At 43.9% G+C, this 22,804-nt stretch overlaps 1 protein-coding gene across 1 annotated transcript in view; it reads left to right on the top strand.

The window, feature by feature from the left end:
• Positions 1-22,804, top strand: part of LOC117503576 (midasin-like) — a 207,212-nt gene that overhangs the window by 44,444 nt on the left and 139,964 nt on the right. Inside the window, exons 22-32 of the mRNA XM_034162836.1 lie at positions 11,410-11,517; positions 15,210-15,361; positions 15,757-15,935; positions 17,526-17,734; positions 17,913-18,059; positions 18,492-18,633; positions 18,713-18,847; positions 20,174-20,312; positions 20,612-20,744; positions 21,442-21,572; positions 21,734-21,872. Of these exons, the coding sequence (XP_034018727.1) occupies positions 11,410-11,517; positions 15,210-15,361; positions 15,757-15,935; positions 17,526-17,734; positions 17,913-18,059; positions 18,492-18,633; positions 18,713-18,847; positions 20,174-20,312; positions 20,612-20,744; positions 21,442-21,572; positions 21,734-21,872 (1,614 nt within the window). The remainder of the gene's footprint in view (positions 1-11,409; positions 11,518-15,209; positions 15,362-15,756; positions 15,936-17,525; positions 17,735-17,912; positions 18,060-18,491; positions 18,634-18,712; positions 18,848-20,173; positions 20,313-20,611; positions 20,745-21,441; positions 21,573-21,733; positions 21,873-22,804) is intronic.

Below are 22,804 nucleotides of genomic sequence, written 5' to 3'. Positions count from 1 at the left end.
TATATAAAAAAATTGATTGATTGATTGATTAAAGGAGTCTGGTGAGGTGGGTCAGGGATCTGGTGAGGATGCCCCGATCCTCTCCCGAGGGAGGTTTTCCAGGGACGGCCCACTGGGAGGAAGGTCTGGGGAACAGGACATAAACATAATTGAGCATAATTTGTAAAACGCTTGTGAGCACAATAACTTCTTTACTGATTGCTTGATTATCACCAAACTCAATATGTTGATGACCCCAGTTGGGTTTGGGGTGAAAAGGTCAAACTCACTGTACCTACCTTGTAAAAGTCTTCTCCAGAAAAGCACCACTTATCAGTGGTAAGTTTATCCATGTTTGCGCAGGGTACTGTGGGTTACTGTGGACTATGTACTTGTTTTGACCAGTGAAAGATGTAAATGTCTGTTGCTGTTGACCTTATGGGGTTCAGTGATGGGTGACGGTCGGTTTGTGCCAGCACTACAGCACCAACGATCTTTTGCTGTCTTTTGCAGATACAAGCCTGTAGACCATAAGCAGATCTTGCTGCCTCTGCGTGAGGCCTTTGAGGACCTCTTTTCTCAGACGTATTCCAGGAAGCAGAACTTGACCTTTTTGGGTCATGTCCAGACCTGCTTCAGGGGGAAACGTTGGCAGGATCTGCTCAAACTTATGGACCACGTCTGCAAGTCTGCACTCACCAAGGAGCTTCAGGAGAAGACAAATGGTGGTCTATCAGAACAACGTGTCATTGAGTATCGAGACCTCTGTGGGTCGTCAAAATAAAAGTTCCTAATGTCTTTAAACAGCCACCCTGCTGCAGGAGAAGTGGGAGGCGTTGGCCACAAAACTCAGTCAGACTCTGCAGCAAATCCGAACCTGCGAGGCAGCCATGGTCCTTTGCGTTTGTGGAGGTAAGAACCCCGGCGGTGTGTCCGTGTTGGTCCTCCTTCGGCCTGTTTGACGACCGTAGCTGAAGTGTTGTTTGTCTTCAGGAACGTTGGCACAGGCCGTGAAGAAAGGACAGTGGATTCTGCTGGATGAGATCAATCTGGCTGCAGCAGAGACCCTGGAGTGTCTGAGTGGACTCCTGGAGGGCAGCGCCAGCTCTCTGGTGCTGCTGGACCGCGGCGACACCGGTGAGACTCCCGACAGCCACGCTGACACGTGATGTCATCGTTCAGGTCTTCACACAGACGTTTCCATAAGAAAGAAATTGGGTTACTGAGGGTGAAAGCATCAGCCTGTGAGTGGAGCTGCTCCGTGCGAGAACGTCAAACTGGAAACTGTTTTCAATCCCACAGTGAGGAAAATGTGTGTTTAAAATAAAGATGAGAACAGTACACACAGGAACATCAGTGACAGCAGACGCAGTGCAAAACAACAATAAACTAACGTCACTGTAAAGTTCATGATGTATTCTGTAGGTAGTACACTGCATAATCGCCCCAAAACAACTTCTGTTCATTATAAAGGTGACAAAACTCAAACATGTGACTGTGTGGATCCACATGTTTTGGGAGTTGAAGTTAATGTGGTTTTTAAACATTCCCAAATTAGCGAGCTGTTAGCAGACCTGGAAGCTGTGGCTTCGTCACCAGACAACACTTAAAGGCAACACGGTGCAATCTTGTCACCTTTAACGCTACTCTGTGGCCAAACCCGCCCCCCCCTCCCCATTTGGCCAACTTTCATTTTTCTTCCCAGCAGTGAGACAGCGCTCATGTGTTGTAAATGAACGTCTAATATGGGGCTTACATACCCGCCATGTTTGATTCTGGTCGTGCAGGGGATTGTGGGAAATGTGTGCCTGCTGCAGACACACAGACACGCTCAGGAAGTAAACAAAAGGCTCAGAATGCCGGGATGACATGTTGTGTCCCCGGGTGCTTCAATATCCATCTCAGTGATCAACATGTCAACTTCGATGTTTTTCCTGAGAATGAAACACTAGAAACAAGAGAATTCACAGAATTGGAAGGACTGGAAAAAGAATGTTTAGTAAGTTCAAGCGACATCAACCCACCGAATCTGCAGCAGCCAGAAAACTTACTTGGTTGAAAACGCACCACCGGTTTTTCCACTCAAACCGTTTCCATCAAAACAACCAACATCACTTTTTCCACATTTTGTTATGTTACAGCCTTATTCCAAATAGAGTAAATTCCTTTTTTCACTCAAAATTGACTCACAAAACCCCATAATGACAACATGAAAAAAGTTTTATTGAAAGTTTGCAAATTTATTAAAAATAAAGCCTAAGAAATCACATGTCCATAAAATATTCACAGCTTTCCTCAATATTTTGTTGATGCACCTTTTGGCAGCAATTTCAGCCTCAAGTCTTCTTGAATATGATGCCACATGCTTGCTGCACCTATCTTTGGACAGTTTGGTCCATTCCTCTTTGCAGCACCTGTCAAGCTCCATCAGGTTGGATGAAAATCCATGAACATTTTTTTTTATTAACATTTGATATATAATCTCTAAGTATGCAGTTTAATCCATCACTCTCAAGGTAATAACTGGAGCTAGAAGCAAGTTAGCTGGAACTTCACGCTCTATCACATCCTCTTTGTTACATTTCTGCAGTTTAACCATCGTTTAGTTCTGCTACTGTTGCTTCTTCAAATAGTGAGTTAATAGCGGCTCTGGATACATCATACATACAGAGTGAGACACAGTCTCTCAGAGAGACAGACAGAGTGAGACTGTCTCTATCTCTGAGAGACTGTCTGACTGTCTCGTATCAGACTCATTAAATGCAGAATATCATGTTTGTGATTTTATTCATTTTCTCTAAACTGTGTTTGTTTCCAAACTTATCCTGGGATTTTTTTTTTTTTTTTTTTTAATGAATGCACATGTTTGTTTTGTTTGCACGTCCTGTGGCTAACGAGAGGGCGGAGCCTTTCCAGAGGTTTATTGGACGTCACAGCAGATGTTATTATTTAATGAAAGCAGGAAGTGACAGTTTGAACTCCTCCAGAGCGCCATGGCACAGAGTTGTGCGTGTTGATGTGTCAGCCATCTGATGAGACTTTAAACAAGCCTCCAGAACAGATGACCTTCTGTGTGTACCTTCTTCTAGCATTACAGCTCTGTCGTTTCACTCCCATATGTTTGCTGTTTATTTTTCTGTTGTTATTAATTATTTTATTTTTGTTTTTTTAAACAGAGCCACTGATTCGCCACCCCGACTTCCGGCTCTTTGCCTGCATGAACCCGGCGACTGACGTGGGGAAGAGAAATTTGCCGTTGGGCCTCAGGAACAGGTGAGAAAGGAACGGTCAAGCCACCGTCCTTTTGGTTTCTGATTGAGTAAAACAGAAAATTAGAGTAAGTCAGACAATGATGGAAGTAACACCTAGGGTTGGGTATTGAGAACCGGTTCTTTTCGAGTATCGTTAAGAATTGATTCAACCCACCGATATCAATCATCTTTTTGCTTAATGATTCCCTTATCGGTTCTTCAGAGCGGGCGTTGTTTTTGAGGGTGTTTGTTGGGAAAATGATCATTTCTCGACATTGATTACAGACCCTGCAGTGACTCTGTAATTAACAGCTTCTGCAGCGCGACTCCACTTTGAAGCATTAACCAATGATGCAGTGCTTCGATCCACTGGCTCGTTGGTTCTTTGATTCGCTGCCCTTCAGAAATGGCAAGTCCACTTCTTAGCCCCTCTCAAAGCCATTAAAATACCATGAGTCACTTTTGTGTGGATTAAAGTCACTAACTGGGACTCTTGTGTTGTGCAGTCAAGAAACGAGAATCGTCCTCCGTTCCGTTGGCACAGCTCCAAGCGCTGCGCGGCTCTCTGCCGAGTCACGTTAGAACAACAGAGTCCGGTCAGAATTAATAACTTCAAAACGAATTGCCGCTTTAAATGAAATGACACCTCTTACAAACGTTATATTACAGACAATAAACTACAATTGACTAAAATGTTTCTTCCTCCCAAAATGAGACGTCCTGCATTCTTTATGAATTACATCCTGACGTGCAGCGCAGCCCTGAGCTGTAAGAGCTCAGCTCAGACATATGGAAAGACATTCATGCCAATAATGTCTGAAAGGAAATGCTTTTTAACAAAAACTACAGTTTTTGTTTATTTCTATTTATGTCCAGAGATCAAGGATCCACCATGTAGAGTTTATCATGTCCAGAGATCAAGGATCCAGTGACCAATTTCATATTTATTTACTTTACGACTCAATAAAATGTTGTTCAATTTCATTTCAATTTAATCAATTTATAAAGCCCCAAATCCCAACAAAAGCCACCTCACACACAGAACAGTTCAACATCAAAAATTAAGATAAAGAAATAAAAATGAAAACAATTCAATACAAAATTAAAAACAGAAGTAAAAAATAAACAGATAAAAAATAGAAACTATTCATAAGAAAGAGTAAAAATAGGTTTTAAGTCTTGACTTAAAATGTCCACGGTCTGCTCACAGTCACAGGAAGGACCGTTCCACAGAGCGGGCGCACGCTAAGAAAAAGCTCTTGGATCTGCTGACATAGAAAACCTGTAAAGCCTACTTTTAGTACACAAAAAATTCACAAGAGGGTATCGATAAGGAATCAGATCGATAAGCGGAATCGCTAATGGCATCGATAACAATTAAAATCTTATTGATACCCATCGCTAGTAACACCAGCACTCACCAAAAAATAAAAAATGGAGGGGAAAGCCCCCCCCCCCCCCCCCCCCCCCCCCCCCCCCCCCCAGAATAACTAAATTTGGCTCATTACTACATTTTTTTTCTGAAAAACTGTGTATCTGTAACACTCCTGTCCGACCGTATCAAAAACACTGCTGTACGTATGTGTAAGTAAAAGCACACTGATGTACATCGTAATACGGTGAGTACATCAAAACATTTTCAGCATGGACAATATTCAATGCGTGTGTGTGTCTGAGTCTGATACATCCCACATACATGGACCATAAGTTATGTGATTGTTATGGTCTTGTATTTCTTGTAATTTACTCATACGTCGAAATATGTCCATTAATTGGCTGAAAGCTGCAGTCCTCATGTGAACAGTTCAGACTGTTTCAAATATCAAAACCGTTGACGCAGGGTTAAAGTCTTACCCCCAATCTCAGTTCTCTTTTGTACCCCTTTCCCTTCCCCTTGGCCCTACCCCTTTAAAACAAGGGGTAAGGCAATGGGCCTTTAGCCTATGAATTGAGACACCCCTCCACCTTAGGAGGGAAAAAAAAATCATGTCTGAAGTTTTATAAAGTGGAAATATCAGATATATGTTTTTGTTTTAAAGTAATGCACTAATTTTGAAGGTTTTAGTGTGGATATGGTGTCTCCACAAAGTGCATTATGGTAATCTCTATACATTCACGACAGAAGAAATGCATTGAGATGCTCTGATCAGGCTCCACACAGACAACAGCATAAACTCTTTGTATATTGTGCCTAAAACTCTGGTGAATATATTCTCTGGGTTTATAGACGTTGTATTGTGTTTGTTTTTATGTAAAAATCCCAGAAGAAGCCCAGGTTGCTTCTCCATTATTTTCAATTGGAATCATTGCATTTGATTCCTGTTTGGTATTTAGAGTCCTGTTTATGTCAAACACTGTCTGTCGTGTTTGATCCAGAGTAATGTATATAAGATGTCTGAAATTCAGTTTGCGTTATTAAATTCACGCATCTTAAATGTAGCAGACATGGACGGATTATTTATTTGGAATAATAAATGATCCGTATGAAAACTGCAAGTTTTCAGGGTCCCTACTGCCATCTACTGGCCAGTAGTGTTCATGGCAGTATTTGCCCTAAGTACTAAGCGTCTGGGCACCAGTAGATGGCAGTGTTCTATTTATTTTGACCCCCAGTTATATCAGATGGTTGTCAAATCAACTTTTTGGCTTAGCAAATGGCTTTTTTTTTTCTTTCTTTCTTTTTTTTTACAAATAAAAAATAACATATTTTACAGAAGCACATTTATGTGTAAACACCAACACACACATCTCACATTAACATTTTGGTTTTACATAGAATGAATGAGTCAACCAGTCAGTGTTAGCAGAGGCTCATTTACCCATAATCCCTTTGGCATCTGTCTGTATTCGTTACAAAACTTCAGAATTAGTGGATTATTTCAAATGAAAAGATATGTTATATTTTAATTTGTACAAATGACAGAATTGACATTAATGGAGTTATTCTATCAGTATTAAATTTATTTATGAACCAAACCATGAGTCAGCACTGCTTTATTTCCAAGACCTCCGCTTCATGGCGACACTGTTATTGAGTAGAGAGTTGAGCTTTGCTGCTTTTCTCAGCTGCTTCAATGCTACAAGCAATGTAGTAAACAAGAGCTTCCAACAGGGGGCAGGGCGCTCAAAGACGGAAGTGCTGACTCGTTTGGGTCTGTAGTCGTCTTTGACACTACCAGAAGCGATTCAGCTTGTTAGTTGCAAAGTGTACCAGAGACAATGCTGAAAGTTATCGGTTAGCCGTAGCTTTCGATACATTTTTGGGTGGTTTTGGGTTTAGCTTCATAAAAGATAACTTTTCAGTTAGCTGATTATCTGATATCGAAGATAACTTTTTGGTTAACTGTGCCCACCACTGTGTGTGTGTTGGCCTTGAGGTCAGCCTCACGAAGACAGAGGTTCTTCATCAGCCCGCCTCACAGGACAATTACCACCAGACCCTAAGAACCATTGGTGACACGGAGCTGATATCAACTCAGCAATTCACTCATCTGAGCTGCACCATCTCATCTGATGCAAAGATTGAAAAAAAAAATAGCAACAGTCTCTCTAAAGCCAACAGCTCCTTTGGCAGACTGTACAAACGAGTTTGGAACAACAAAAACTTGAAGAGCAAGACGAAGAGCCGCGTCTACTGGGCTGTTGTTCTCACCACCCTTCTCTATGGCTCAGAGACCTGGGTGACCTATCGCAGTCACAACCGTCTCCTCGAGCGCTTCCACCAGCACTGTCTCCGCTCCATCCCCAACATTCACTGGAGTGACTTCATCACAAATGTTGAAGTTCTGGAGCAGGCTGAGATCCCCAGCATCAAAGCAGTTCTACTGAAATATCAGCTCCGATGGGCAGGTCATGTCTGCAAAATGGAGGACCATCGCCTACCGAAGATTGTCCTGTATGGCAAACTCTCCACCGGCCATTGAGAAAGAGGTGCCCCCAAGAAACGATACAAGGACTGCCTCAAGAATTCCCTCACCGCATGCCATGTTAACTGCCAGTGTTGGTCAGACCAGGCTGCAGACCGTGGTGCCTGGCACCACATTATCCACTGAATTTGAAGAGGACAGGAGAAATGCAGTCAAGATCAAGCGTCAGAGAAGGAAGGCCCACGCCACCTCTGCCGCCACACCGGATGTGATCTTCACCTTCAGACACTGCCCGCGGATCTGCCTTTCCTGCAACGGACTGGTCAGCCACGAGCGTGCCTGCGGATGACGATGTGGACAGCCTTGATGATCCTTGTTCGCCAAGCCTTGGATTCCCTTATCAATACCTCCTGTGAAGTTTCTGTGTACTAAAAGTCAGCTTTACAGGTTTTCTATGTCAACAACATTTTATTGAGTCTTGAAGCAAATAAATATGAAACTGGTCACTGGATCCTTGATCTCTGGACAGAAATAGAAATAAGCAAAATCTGTAGTTTTTGTCAAAGCATTTCCTTTCAGATATTAATGACACAAATGTAACTCCGTAGACTCTGAGCTGAGCTCTTCAGCCAGCTGCTGCACGTCAGGATGTAATTAATAAAAAACCGAGGACATCTCATTTTGGGGGAAAAAAAATCAGGTTTGTTCGGTTGTAGTTTTTTTTTTTTTTTGTATTACAATGTTTGGAAAGACGCTTCATTTAAAACAGTGATTCACTTTAAGTTAATAATTCTGAGTGAAATCTGCGCGGCTCTTTGGAGCTGCACACTTAGTCCCACAAAACACAGGATGTTGTCATTACTATGATTATTATTTCCTTAACCTGATGGACAGATTCAGTTTACGCACAGCTGGTACTCATGCCAGAGAACCATCGTGTAAAACTCCGGTGTGGAACATTACAGAGTGAGAAATGCATACGTTCCTATAAGAAACATACCAAAGAGCTGATATTCCACACTTTTTACGCTCATCCTGCAAGTACATACCTTTATTGGACATTTTAACTTTGCGCTCTCCCGAGTGCCCCTGGGCCGCCATCATTGTAGAATACTACAATCAAGTACGAGGGTACTTCCTGCTCGGTGCTGATGTCATTTACAAAAGACTGTACATACGCACCAATGTCCACTGTTGGAATTACAATTTTTGTACATGGCCCATGTCAAACAAGAGTTACTTCCGTACATTAATTGAAGTCTCTGTTGCTACACAGGGCATGATGCGGGGTGTTTGTGGCCAAATAACAAGTGAAGCTTGAATTCATGGTCCGTTTTTGCATGTTACACACTGTCGGCATCAGCCTGCAGTTTCCACATCTGCACCAAAGGATGTTGTTCAGATGCCAAGTTTCTGTCTCAACATCTTTGCCATCCGAGACATTCCTCTCCTTCTTTTTCTTATCGTCAGACCACCTCGGCTGGTGGCTATATGCTACGATGTCCTGAGGATTGGGACGATCCTCTGTCTCAGTCTTGGCTTCCATGGATTCTAGTGTTTTCCGCACAATCACAGACCGGACCAGTCGATTTGTGGAGAAGAGAGGCCACGCGGCAGCGTACACATGCTTGATGATGTGCTCATCAATATTTACGTGTTCTGCTGGTGGTGGAAATGCAAAGCAACCCAGACTTAACCGTTCCGGCCTGTACTGGTCCGGAGTGCTTGGTGGAAACGGGGCTGTCGGCACATGCTGGCTCACAGGTGTACAGCCTTTCACTGTTTGTTTATTTTTATTTTTTTTATTCCATGAAAGCGGAGTGCTTGTAATTTTTATTTCAACAAAATGTAAATCAGGTAATTAAGGAGGCAACATTAACATTAAGTTGATCTTTCCATTATTTGAGGAAATAATTATTTCTATTCTGAAAATGTTTGTAAGAAAAGAATAATTCTTCAGTTCAGAATGTAGTTTCTAAAGGTTTTGTTGTTGTTGTTGTTGTTTTTGTTGGCTTCACGGCTTCAATTAATAAGTTTTAAAGGGGAACAGAAATGCCCACAGATGATTTATAGCACGAATAAACAAACATGCGTTCAAGAAACACTAAAGAGCATAAAACATCTCCAGAAAACCTTGTTTTAGTCGTGGTCTGAGAGGCTTTGACATCAACCGGCTGCCGCCATTTATGCAGGTCAGGTGGGTGACGTTACTGGTTGGGGGGAAGATGAGCGTCATTCTGAGATTCCCTGCTGGAGGCACTAACAGAGAGGTTAGATATGATGATTAGAGTCCACACTCCCAATGCTGCCCACTAAATACCAACGTCCCTTCATGGACAGTGACATGACGCTGTCTAACCGTGCAAAATATTGACCAATTTCCAGATGTTAATGCATTTTCAATGGGGATTCACAACTGAACACACTCAGAAAAACACTCACAACAGCCCAGAAGATCACTGGTTGTCTCTTGCCTTCATTAGAGGAACTGTATATAAGTTGTCTCAGGAAGGTAAGGACTATAATCAGAGACCCCTCCCATCCTGGACACTATTTGTTTGACTTGCTGCCATCAGGCAGATGATACAGGACACTGAAGGCCAGAACAAACAGACTTAAAAATAGCTTTGTGGGAAGAGTTATTTGTGCACTGAATGCTGCTGGACCTGCCATTTGATGACTGTGATTGAGTGTTTTTAACTAGGTTTATGTAGAATTTGAGGGTTATTTATTATTTTAAATGTGCTTTTAAGAGACTGTTTTTAATTTCATTGTCATGCACAGGATTTTTTTCTGGTGTCATGTACAATGATGATAATAAATTCTATTCTATTTAAAATGCCATTCTGACCTGGATATCGAGCCATGTTAACCCCCAAAACGTGAATCAGCTGCAAATCGTGATTATCCTCGGATGACAGACTCGGGCAGGAAACATACACCTGTTTATCAACCAAATGTCACAGACAAAGTGACAAGAAGAACCACATTTTGTCTCCCTTGTTCCTCCGTTTGTAGCTTTGCCAACATGTGCAGCTTTCTGGCATATTCCACCTGTTTCTTGACCAGACTAATAGAACTTCAGTGAGCGAGCTCAGTAAACTGCACTCGTCCCCAGCAGAGGACGACTCCAACCAGTGACGTCAACCTGAAGTGTCCTCCACTGACTTCAGCCAGTGGACATTTACATGTCAATTTAGCGGCAAATTTGATTCAAATAATATTATCTACACTGTGCTCAAACATTCTGCAAGTGTTTGAAGAACACTTAATTTTTTTTTTTACCAAGGAATGCACAAACAAACTCTCAAAAAGTGTTTATGTTCCCCTTTAATGATTTAAAACAATTATCACTGAAGTAGACAGATCGGGGGGGGGGGGGCAGCCAAGTGGTTAGTGCACTTTGTTTCAGTACAGAAAGTTCCCGGTTCAAAAGCTTTGGCTGGTGGGGACGGTTTGACAGGCTGTAAAATCCAGAAGTTACATGATAGCGATCGCTGTCGCACTAAAAGAACCTCCAGAGATATCTGTCAGGAAAAAAATGGTTCTGCCCCCTCCTGGGTGCTACAGGAGTTTGTTGGAGTCATGTGACCTGTGCACGTCACGCTGTGTGTTCAGGTTCACGGAGCTGTATGTGGACGAGCTGGAGGACCAAGCAGACCTGCGTGTTCTGGTTTCCGACTATCTGCAGTGCTTGAATCCACACAGGAACACCGTCAGCGGAATAATCAGGTGAAGCCACCGTACTGACGACTGTAATGAAAAAACTCTCCAGTGTTCATGGTTTTGTGTTTTGGAGTAAAGTATCCTTAGTCAAGGTTTGTGCTTTTGTGCAGTTTTTACCTGGCGGTGAGGAAGGAGGCTAGCTCGCGTCTTGTGGACGGGACGGGTCACAGGCCCCACTATAGTCTGCGGACTCTGTGCAGGGCGCTGAAGTACGCGGCAGCAAACCCCTGCAAGAGCGTGCAGCGCTCGCTGTATGAGGTAAGAAGCTGTAAGGATCAATCAGTCTGAAATTCTCTTCAGATCAGTCAGAACCTGCTGGTAAACCTGTTATCAGTCCATCGGCCCACCCTCAGATGGACCTCTGAGCCATCACTGGTGGGTCGATCCTGCCGTCCTGAGTTGGCACTGCACCTTGAGGCGTGTGCCGAGTCTGCTTAATAGTTGAATGTCTGAAAAGTGAACATTGTTTTGTTTTGGTTTGAATCCCCCGGGGACACCTGTCTGTCCCTGTGGGTTTGTGAGGTGATTCATTGTGTGTGCGTCTGCATGTCCCCTCCACTGACCGCTTCTCTGCTTCATCTTTGCAGGGCTTCTGTCTGAGTTTTCTCACACAGCTGGACCGGAGTTCCCACCCTGTGGTCCAGAAACTGGTTTGTCAGAACATCCTGACGGGAAACACCAAGTGTCTCAAACAAGTAAGGAGGGAAACAAAAACCCCACTGTCCTGGTGCCTCACCATCCCGCTGGAAGTCTAAATGCAGATATATGCATTGATTTATTTAATACTTCAATTTCAATTTATTGTCATTTATATAGCACCAAATCACAACAAAGTTGCCTCAAGGCGCTTCACACAGTAAGGTCTAAACTTACAAACCCCGAGAGCAAGAACACAGGCGACAGTGGTAAGGAAAAACTCCCTCTGATGATTTGAGGAAGAAACCTCAAGCAGACCAGACTCAAAGGGGAGACCCTCTGCTTGGGCCATGATACAGACACAATTGACAATACAAATATACAGGAAATGTTGCCGGTGCACAGGACAGGAGGGTCTCCAGCACAGACACCACACCCATCTCTGGATGGAGCTGCACCTCAAACAGAGAGGAAAAAAAAAACAGAATCAGTATAATTTGTCAGCATTAAACAATAAGAAGAACAGAAGAAATACTAAGGTGATCGCCGGCCACTAGCCCTAAGCTTCACTAACAGACCCAGAATTTAGATAAAGTTGAGGCCGCGGCACGCTCCGTTTACTAATAAAATGAATTTAACAGGGTAAAAAGCACAGTAACATACTATACCAGTATGCTAGACATGCGAAAGGGAAAATAAGTGCGTCTTAAGTCTGAACTTGAAAGTCTCCACAGAGTCTGACTGTTTTATTGATGCAGGGAGATCATTCCACAGAACAGGGATCATACTATAACGGAACAGTTTGAAACAGCCGCTTTGTTGTTGTGGTTGTAAAGATGTCGGTGCCTTGAGTTGAACGTTAGAACTGTAAACTGCTGCATATTTTCTCACTGTAGCGCCAAAAGAAAAAAAAATGTGAGTTTATCAGAAAAATCCACATTTACTCAAATACACTCAACAAAAATATAAACACAACACTTTTGGTTTTGCTCCCATTTTGTATGAGATGAACTCAAAGATCTAAAACTTTTTCCACATACACAATATCACCATTTCCCTCAAATATTGTTCACAAACCAGTCTAAATCTGTGATAGTGAGCACTTCTCCTTTGCTGAGATAATCCATCCCACCTCACAGGTGTGCCATATCAAGATGCTGATTAGACACCATGATTAGTGCACAGGTGTGCCTTAGACTGCCCACAATAAAAGGCCACTCTGAAAGGTGCAGTTTTGTTTTATTGGGGGGGGGATACCAGTCAGTATCTGGTGTGACCACCATTTGCCTCATGCAGTGCAACACATCTCCTTCGCATAGAGTTGATCAGGTTGTCAATTGTGGCCTGTGGAATGTTGGTCCACTCCTCTTCAATGGCTGTGCGAAATTGCTGGATATTGGCAGGAACTGGTACACGCTGTCGTATACGCCGGTCCAGAGCATCCCAAACATGCTCAATGGGTGACATGTCCGGTGAGTATGCCGGCCATGCAAGAACTGGGACATTTTCAGCTTCCAAGAATTGTATCCTTGCAACATGTGGCCGTGCATTATCCTGCTGCAACATGAGGTGATGTTCTTGGATGTGTGGCACAACAATGGGCCTCAGGATCTCGTCACGGTATCTCTGTGCATTCAAAATGCCATCAATAAAATGCACCTGTGTTCTTCGTCCATAACAGACGCCTGCCCATAACATAACCCCACCGCCACCATGGGCCACTCGATCCACAACACTGACATCAGAAAACCGCTCACCCACACGACGCCACACATGCTGTCTGCCATCTGCCCTGAACAGTGTGAACCGGGATTCATCCATGAAGAGAACACCTCTCCAACGTGCCAAACGCCAGCGAATGTGAGCATTTGCCCACTCAAGTCGGCTACGACGACGAACTGGAGTCAGGTCGAGACCCCGATGAGGACGACGAGCATGCAGATGAGCTTCCCTGAGACGGTTTCTGACAGTTTGTGCAGAAATTCTTTGGTTATGCAAACCGATTGTTTCAGCAGCTGTCCGAGTGGCTGGTCTCAGACGATCTTGGGGTGAACATGCTGGATGTGGAGGTCCTGGGCTGGTGTGGTTACACGTGGTCTGCGGTTGTGAGGCTGGTTGGATGTACTGCCAAATTCTCTGAAACGCCTTTGGAGACGGCTTATGGTAGAGACATGAACATTCAATACACGAGCAACAGCTCTGGTTGACATTCCTGCTGTCAGCATGCCAATTGCACGCTCCCTCAAATCTTGCGACATCTGTGGCATTGTGCTGTGTGATAAAACTGCACCTTTCAGAGTGGCCTTTTATTGTGGGCAGTCTAAGGCACACCTGTGCACTAATCATGGTGTCTAATCAGCATCTTGATATGGCACACCTGTGAGGTGGGATGGATTATCTCAGCAAAGGAGAAGTGCTCACTATCACAGATTTAGACTGGTTTGTGAACAATATTTGAGGGAAATGGTGATATTGTGTATGTGGAAAAAGTTTTAGATCTTTGAGTTCATCTCATACAAAATGGGAGCAAAACCAAAAGTGTTGCGTTTATATTTTTGTTGAGTGTATTTAGTTAATTTTCCATTTATGGTCGTAGCAGAAATGAGTCGACCAGTTTGTTTAAAAAAAAGTTTCTCAAATTCTTTGTCTTTTTTCAGTTAAATTGATTTGATAGAGATGTTTTATTCATGTGTTTCAGACCCTGAAATCACAAGAACATTTTCCTCAACTTATCTTAAAAAGCTCGTACATTAGATCCACCATCTATCCAACTATGTATAAACGCACTGAATTCAGTCTGTGTGAATCTTCATGAGAAAAGCAAATTAGCATAAATATCTTACAAAAATGACAAATGCAGCCTGCCCACTTATGTCACAGATGCCCAATCAGAACACTGGAGGAATTTTTAATAATTGGAGACTGACGTCCTCCTGCCAAAGAAAAAGTCTCATGTTAACACGGTAAAAATGAGACCCGCTGGCCCCTGTTAAGGTGGAGGAGGGGCTTATTCTGTGAAGCCCCCCAATCCACGATTGACTTGGAATGCTGAGACGCTGAGGTAAGCGGCTAACTGCATAATCAGTCGTCTTTAAGTTCATTTACATTTAGTGATGGATCCTGTCAGAGCTCCCACTGTAGCAGTTTATCTTCCCCCCGGATAACTTCCCCCACAGGGGAAGCTGTCCTAGGATATCTTACCCCCACCCCACCTCACCCACCAAATATCCTGCCAAAACTTCATTTTGGCAGGATATGTTTGTCAGTATGTATGTTTGATTGTTTGGAATCATTGTATTTTTCACCTTGAACTCGCTGTACAGCTCACAGGTTACATAGAGCAGCTCTAGTAAGGTACCTTTCAGTACACAAAAGGATGAAGGTTGCACCGGAACACTTTTGAACTTTCACCTGCTCAGTGGCAGCAAGAAGCAATTTGCTTTCTTATTGCTCCGCCCAAGTACATTAATTAGCTGGTTAGCCCACAGTGGTGTTTGCATTCTAAATCAGTAATGCACTGATTAAATTAACTTTTGTTCTGTGTGACAAGATAAACTTTAAAAACATCTAATAATACAGCCTCAAAAATGTCAGAGTTCTCCTTTTAAAAGGTAAAGTGGCTTTTTGGAGCATCATTGGTATTTTGGGCGTCTACAGTTTGTGTCCAGGAGGAGGCAGTGTTGTCATGCAAAAATAAATTTGCTGTGTATCTTATGCTAGTACTTTATGCAGCATTTCTTCTTTCCTCCAGCCCATCCCGGCCCCCTGCGACTGGACCTGTGTGGAGGTTGAGGGCTACTGGGTGTCCCAGGGGGACTTGGAGCCGGCGCTGGACCCCAGCTACATCCTCACCGCCTCCGTCAAGCTCAACCTCCGTGACCTTGCCAGAGTGGTGTCTGCCGGGTAGGAAATCTTTAGTCTGGGGTCGTAGTCCAGGACATTTTTGAACCATGACCCTTGCTTTTAACTCTCAGGCTCAGGCTGCAGGAATTCTCTGATCCAATCAGATCAATTCATTTGAGTGACTGGTGAAATGATTTTTTTTTTTTTTTTTTTTTTTTTTATGACTGTGGCCCATTGGAGGGACGGAACCCCAACGTTGGACACCACTGTTAGATTGCTGCTGTAAGATTAAAGTTAGTCCAGAGCGTTAAAAACACTCTGGCCTTGTGTGAACTTCAGCACCACTCAATAACTCTTTAATCAGGTCCATTTGCTCCAGTCAGGATAGAAAGCACCCCACGCTGAGCTGATAACAAATCAATAGTTTCCCATCAGCCCCTGTTTCCACCTCACAGAACTCATCCAGTGCTGATCCAGGGCGAGACGTCGGTGGGAAAGACCAGCCTGATCCGCTGGCTGGCTGCAGCTTCAGGGAACCTGTGCGTGCGCATCAACAACCACGAGCACACCGACATCCAGGAGTACATCGGCTGCTACGCCTCAGACGAGCGGGGCCAACTGGTCTTCAAAGAGGGTACGAAAACCACCAGATGCACACCTGTTTCCAGGAGACCATCCACAGTCTGAGCCAACGCCGCTCACAGTCAGAAATGAAATAAAATCAAAGGAGCAGAAACTATCAACTCCAAGTAGAAATCAAAGTGTCTTTTGGAATCCGACAACAATATGTCGTAATTAAGAGGAAGCTGTGTGTGTGTGTGTGTGTGTGTGTGTGTGTGTGTGACCGCCAAAAACTCAGGTCCTGCCTCACAGTCCAACACCTGCATCGTTATTCATTTTATCATCTGCAATACGTGGATTAATGTCATAAAACTGAATTCATAAACTTACTTAGATGATGGTCTTTACTTTTGTGTGACATGAATGCCCCCTGGTGGTGATAGTGTGAATTCATGTATGTATATTTGTCCTGCAAAAGTAGAGATGATGATCGTCATCATCATCTATGTAAGTGTATGAATTCAGGGGTTTTATTAACTTATTCTCAAACCGCTGCACTGACAAATCCATCATTTACAGACCTGGACTGTCAGAGGACAAGCAGTCATACAAAATATGAAATATCTGATCATTAAAGTCAATTTAAAATGTAACTGCTGAATATTTTTTTCATGACACAACCACAGCATAAAGATTTCAATTGATCAGTTGAATAAAGTTATAGAAAGTGTTAGAAAAGACTTTTAGATTATGTTGAGCGGCAACATTTAAATGTATGTTTTCTTTGTTTGTTTCTGTGCTTTGCCCATTTGTTAAAAAAAAGTTTTTATTATTGGGGGTGAAACAGTGCACATACTGATACCAAATGTCGTGCGGTTAATATGTGGTGGATAAATGTAACACAGAACCACATTTCACCTGCAGGAGTTCTTTCAGGGAGCGAGAAAAGACGCGTCTGCTTCTTTTAAATCAGTGATAATGGGAAAAACTTTGGGGTCTCCTGTGTACATCTTGACTACGTTTGTGCACCCCCCCTCGCTGCCCCTTTAATTAATAACTAATAAATTTGTATTTATACTTCACATTTCTTAGTAGTTTCACAGTCAGTTCATTTATTTATTTTTGAAAGTGACTCTGAGCTGCTCTTTCCCAGCAAGCGCAGCAGCGCCCCCTGTCTACCTGTTGTGTGTGTTTGTACACAGTTAAGGTGGAGGATAAAAGAATCTAAAGTAACATAAACATATACATCGGCTCAGGCAGCCAAGTAACTACTCACCGACAAAATTACATCATGGCCTTCGAACTAAAGCACCAACTCCTCAGATGGACTGTGAGAGCTGCAGGCGGGAGAGCTGCCTCATGAGCAGGTTCTCGTCATCGTCTGTTATACAGCAGAAGAAGACAAACGATCAGTTTGACTAATTTACCTGATTAAAACCACGTGACTGACTATGCCACTCTCCATCTTTTTTTCTCATCAAAAATAAAATTTCTGTTTTGTGTGTTGCTGCTGCAGCCAGAAAAACCACAACAAATGTACACAGACATTCTGCCATGACGAGGCTTCCCTCTTCCACCCCCTAGTGGCAGTCTGCACTCTCACAGGCGCACACATACCTCAGTTCTTTGAAAGGAGCTCATCGAGTGTTTTGTGTCATTGCAGGCGTTCTGATTGATGCCATGAAGAAGGGATACTGGATCATCCTGGACGAGCTGAACCTGGCCCCCACCGACGTCCTGGAAGCTCTCAACAGGCTGCTCGACGACAACAGGGAACTCTTTGTGGCTGAGATGCAGGAAGTCATCAAGGCTCACCCCAGGTTCATGCTGTTTGCCACCCAGAATCCTCCTGGTCTGTACGGCGGCAGGAAGGTGAACTGCTAATTTAAATAGTTTTTTTTTTTTCCCCTTGATGTAACTTCAGATGAGTTCAAAGACTTTACAGGCAGAAGAAACATGTTTGATGTGATTTTGGCTCATTTTTACCTAATTGAGCCTGCGATTAAAAGATGAAGTGGCAAAGATGAGCTGGTGTCCGTTCAACCTCCAGGTGCTCTCGAGGGCCTTCAGGAACCGCTTTGTGGAGCTGCACTTTGACTCACTGCCCAGCAGCGAGCTGGAGATCATCCTCCACCAGAGGTGCAGCCTGCCACCGTCTTACTGCAGCAAGCTGGTGAAGGTCATGCAAGACCTTCAGGTAACGCCACGCTCTGCTTCCTGTTTACCAGCTAATCTGGACACCTTATTTCAAACCATGTTTGTCCACTGTTGGTTGCTTCTGGTTTTGCTTAAAGGCATCTCAGCAGTGCTGTGTGACCCTGGAGATGTTAAAGGTGTTTGCTGATGTCAGCTGATCAGGTTCAAAACACAAATCAGAGCAAAATTACTGAAGACCTTTTGGTTTTCTGATTGTAAAACAAGATGCTGCATCAGTTTTAGTGTTGTTATTTAAAGTTTCTCGAATCTGAGGTCCAGTGCTGAAGGTACCTGACTCCTGGTAGGTCAACCAGCCAGAGAGCATCCAGAGGAAACCTAAGGCCAGGAAGGTCACGGAGCAGGACACGTTTGGCCTGACTGAGACCATGCATCCTCTGGGTTTACCAATCCTAAAAGTTTTTTTCTGTTCCAGTCCTTACGTCGGGGGTCGTCTGTGTTTGCTGGCAAACATGGCTTCATCACCCTCAGGGATCTTTTCCGCTGGGCAGACCGCTACCGGCTGGAGGAGCAGACGGAGGCGTCTCGGGACTGGCTGCAGCACCTGGCTGACGATGGTGAGCTCCAACACCGCTCGCCGTCAACACCACCCTTCCTTTTTAAACCAGACCTTAAAGTACCTGTGATCTCGGTCAGGGTACATGCTGCTGGCAGGTCGTGTCAGGAAACTGGAGGAGGAGGCGGTCATCCGATCCATACTGGAGAACCACTTCAAGAGGACGGTGAACCCAGAAAACCTTTTCTCTCAGGAACAGGTCACCACTCAGTTCAGTAAGTCCCCCTGAGTCCCACCGTAATACTTCAACAAAATAAGTCAACTCCTCCAAATCTAGAGGGTCGTTGGACTCGTCTCTCAGATGAACTAAATATCAGTGCGGAACAAGAATCCGGCTGAGGGACCGGAGACTCTATTCAGCTTCATTTTGATGGATTGTGACGACTTTATGACAGTTATTCACAGAATCTGATCCATCATGTGGGGCTGGGCAATAAAACCACCACGATAAAATTTAACTCTGTTTATAAATAAACTTCAGAACGCCTGCAGTGTTTCACTGACACATCAAAGTACACAGAGTGTGTGAATGTCTGGTTCTAAACCTTGTGACTAAAGTAGAGTTTTTAGCACTTTGTGGCCAGCTGGTTGTCCAAATTTGAGACTTTATCATGCTGTTTGGACTGTGTTTGTGGTGTGAGTTAACCCTCTGGGGTCTGTGGATGCGTCACCACATTTTAAGTGTACTTTTTATCAATAGATCAGCGACAGAACATTGACATTCTCAGCTATAATATCCATCTCTCCTCTAGATAGTCTTTGACTCGCAGCCAATCGTAGATGCCTGAGGTCACATTTGTTATGTCTCCTCCCTGCACTGTTAGTGGCAGATCCTCACTAAAACACACCAATGAACTCTAAAAGAACAATCCTGTCAACTTAGTCTTACAGAATAGCTGTGGAAAAACACACGTGGAGGGATGGTCTTTCTCAGGATTGTTGTAATTTTTTTTCAGCATCAGTTTTCATTGTTAATGGAATTTGCTCATCTGAAATGGAATTTGACATCAAGCACACAGGTAAGTAATATTGTTTTACAAATATGCTGTTTTGAAATGTTCCAGATCTCTGCCATGTAGTTACCAGTGGGTGGCACTGCTACCCTGCACTGCACATATTTTCATTCATTCATTTTCGATACCCACTTACTCTAATCAAGGGTCTGTGCATGTTTATTTTTCTTAATTAATTGTATGTTTTAAAGTCTTATTCATATATTACACAATGTTTGTGACCTAAAAGCCTTGGTAAACCCATTTCTAACACCTAACAGTTTTTCCACATGAATAAAAGTGTATATTCATGAAAGAATCCAAGAATTTCTAAAAACGCGTCATAATTTCAGGTTTGGGTCCAAATGTATGCCTCACATTCAGAAAGCTGAAATTGTTCTGAACATTTTGTTACGCAACACATTATACTGTATAAAAAGGAAAATTGCTGAAGGTCTGGTTAAAATTGAGAAAATGGCCTTGGACCTCAGAGGGATACAGAACGGTGGAAGTGGTCACATGTTGACGTTGGTGTGTTTTGATTGGCAGGTCCGTTCATCGACAGCATTGCTGGTGTTCCGGAGGAGTTTCGCCATGTGGTGTGGACGTGGGGCATGAGGAGACTCGCTGTGCTGGTGGGACGGGCGCTTCGATTTGGAGAGTCTGTCCTGCTTGTTGGAGACACTGGGTACCTAAACGTCTGCTTTCTGCGTCTTTATTCTCTGATATTACATCCTTCTAAAGCGACAAACATCGCTGTGAACATCTGCTGGGTTTGATGCTTGGAATGATTTTTTTTTTCCCCAGAATTCTTCACCCTTCAGTTACATCATTCGTGAACAAAAGTCTGTGCAGTGAATCGGAATTTCATGAAATGTATCCAAGCAACTGTAATTCACATGTGAACGAGTGGAGCTTTGAGGATTTTTAGCAACATGTTTCATAAATGTGGTGCTTCCGCCTCACGTTGTCTTCTTCTCCCCTCAGATGTGGAAAAACGACCATCTGTCAGCTGTTCGCCGCTCTGGCTGGACAGAAGTTTTTTTCGGTGAACTGTCACCTGCACATGGAGACGTCGGACTTCCTGGGAGGCCTTCGACCCGTCAGGCACACGCAGCAGGTACGGACCAGGCCAGCTGAGGCCTGACCTTCAGTGTCTGCCAATGTTTAGTTTTCTTCACAAATTTAGCCAAACAGACTCTTCTGATGCTCTGTTGTTTCATGTCGTTACGATAAACTGATCCTGTTCTGCTCGGTAAAACGTTTCCAGTCATATTTCATCTTCTTCCTGTGATTCCTGTGTGGAACACTTTGATTAAAATGAAGAAGAAACCTGTTTGACACATGAGGCTTCACACACTACAGTGACAAACGCTGCCCTCTTTGGGTCAGGTCTGGCAGGTGTTTGGGTCACGAGGTTCGTTTGAATCAGGCTTTTTTTTTTTTTTTTAATGCTTTACAGCACTAAAGACACCATCATGCACTCTCAGGCCACTCACTCACCATTCCCGCGGCTGTCCTGCCTCCGTGTGGTGGGTAGATGGAGGTGCACTTTGGTCTTTCTAGAAGACTTTTTTTTTCAGAGCAGGGATTCTTGCTACAGGCCTACAGATGTTTCTAAGCGTCCTTTAATCACAGCCATTAATGAATTATGATTCCTATCAACACAAAACACTGTGAAATATTCAGACACAGGATGTCCAGGTCCAATAAATAACAGCTGTCTTCAGTAAGGGACAGTCTGTCCTTAATGTCACTGTGTCACATTTGGGTCTTTTTGATGTTGGCGGGTCATGGGTTTGTGTTTTGTGCTGCAGGCTGATGGCGAAGACGGTCGGCTCTTCCAGTGGCGTGACGGTCCGCTGGTTCTGGCCATGAAGGAAGGCGGAGTCTTCCTGATGGACGAGATCTCTCTGGCCGATGACTCGGTGCTGGAGAGACTCAACAGGTACAGAAAGAAACGCCGTTCGGCACCTTCATTTGAGTCACGCGCTAAAAACTCTCATGACCTTTTATGGCAACAGATTTTCAACAAAACACAGTGCTTTAGATCGTAAAGCACACTTCCTGTCTTTCACAAAGTACGTCTTGTGCATTTGTTGTTGTCAGTGTGTTAGAGACGGAGAAGTCTCTGGTGCTCGCAGAAAAGGGCAGCGGGGACGACGAGGACGTGGAGGTCATCAGAGCAGCCGCCGCCTTCCGTCTGGTTGCCACCATGAACCCTGGTGGAGACTTTGGCAAAAAGGAGGTAAATACACTCAACAAAAATATAAACGCAACACTTTTGGTTTTGCTCCCATTTTGTATGAGATGAACTCAAAGATCTAAAACTTTTTCTACATACACAATATCACCATTTCCCTCAAATATTGTTCACAAACCAGTCTAAATCTGTGATAGTGAGCACTTCTCCTTTGCTGAGATAATCCATCCCACCTCACAGGTGTGCCATATCAAGATGCTGATTAGACACCATGATTAGTGCACAGGTGTGCCTTAGACTGCCCACAATAAAAGGCCACTCTGAAAGGTGCAGTTTTGTTTTATTGGGGGGGATACCAGTCAGTATCTGGTGTGACCACCATTTGCCTCATGCAGTGCAACACATCTCCTTCACATAGAGTTGATCAGGTTGTCAATTGTGGCCTGTGGAATGTTGGTCCACTCCTCTTCAATGGCTGTGCGAAATTGCTGGATATTGGCAGGAACTGGTACACGCTGTCGTATACACCGGTCCAGAGCATCCCAAACATGTTCAATGGGTGACATGTCCGGTGAGTATGCCGGCCATGCAAGAACTGGGACATTTTCAGCTTCCAAGAATTGTGTACAGATCCTTGTAACATGGGGCCGTGCATTATCCTGCAGCAACATGAGGTGATGTTCTTGGATGTATGGCACAACAATGGGCCTCAGGATCTCATCACGGTATCTCTGTGCATTCAAAATGCCATCAATAAAATGCACCTGTGTTCTTCGTCCATAACAGATGCCTGCCCATAACATAACCCCACCGCCACCATGGGCCACTCGATCCACAACATTGACATCAGAAAACCGCTCACCCACACGATGCCACACACGCTGTCTGCCATCTGCCCTGGACAGTGTGAACCGGGATTCATCCGTGAAGAGAACACCTCTCCAACGTGCCAAACGCCAGCGAATGTGAGCATTTCC

Source organism: Thalassophryne amazonica, chromosome 21 (assembly GCF_902500255.1).
Source record: "Thalassophryne amazonica chromosome 21, fThaAma1.1, whole genome shotgun sequence".
NCBI classification, from domain to species: Eukaryota; Metazoa; Chordata; class Actinopteri; order Batrachoidiformes; family Batrachoididae; genus Thalassophryne; species Thalassophryne amazonica.
Note: the sequence above shows the minus strand (reverse complement) of the source record. Positions and strands in the feature narration are given on the sequence as shown.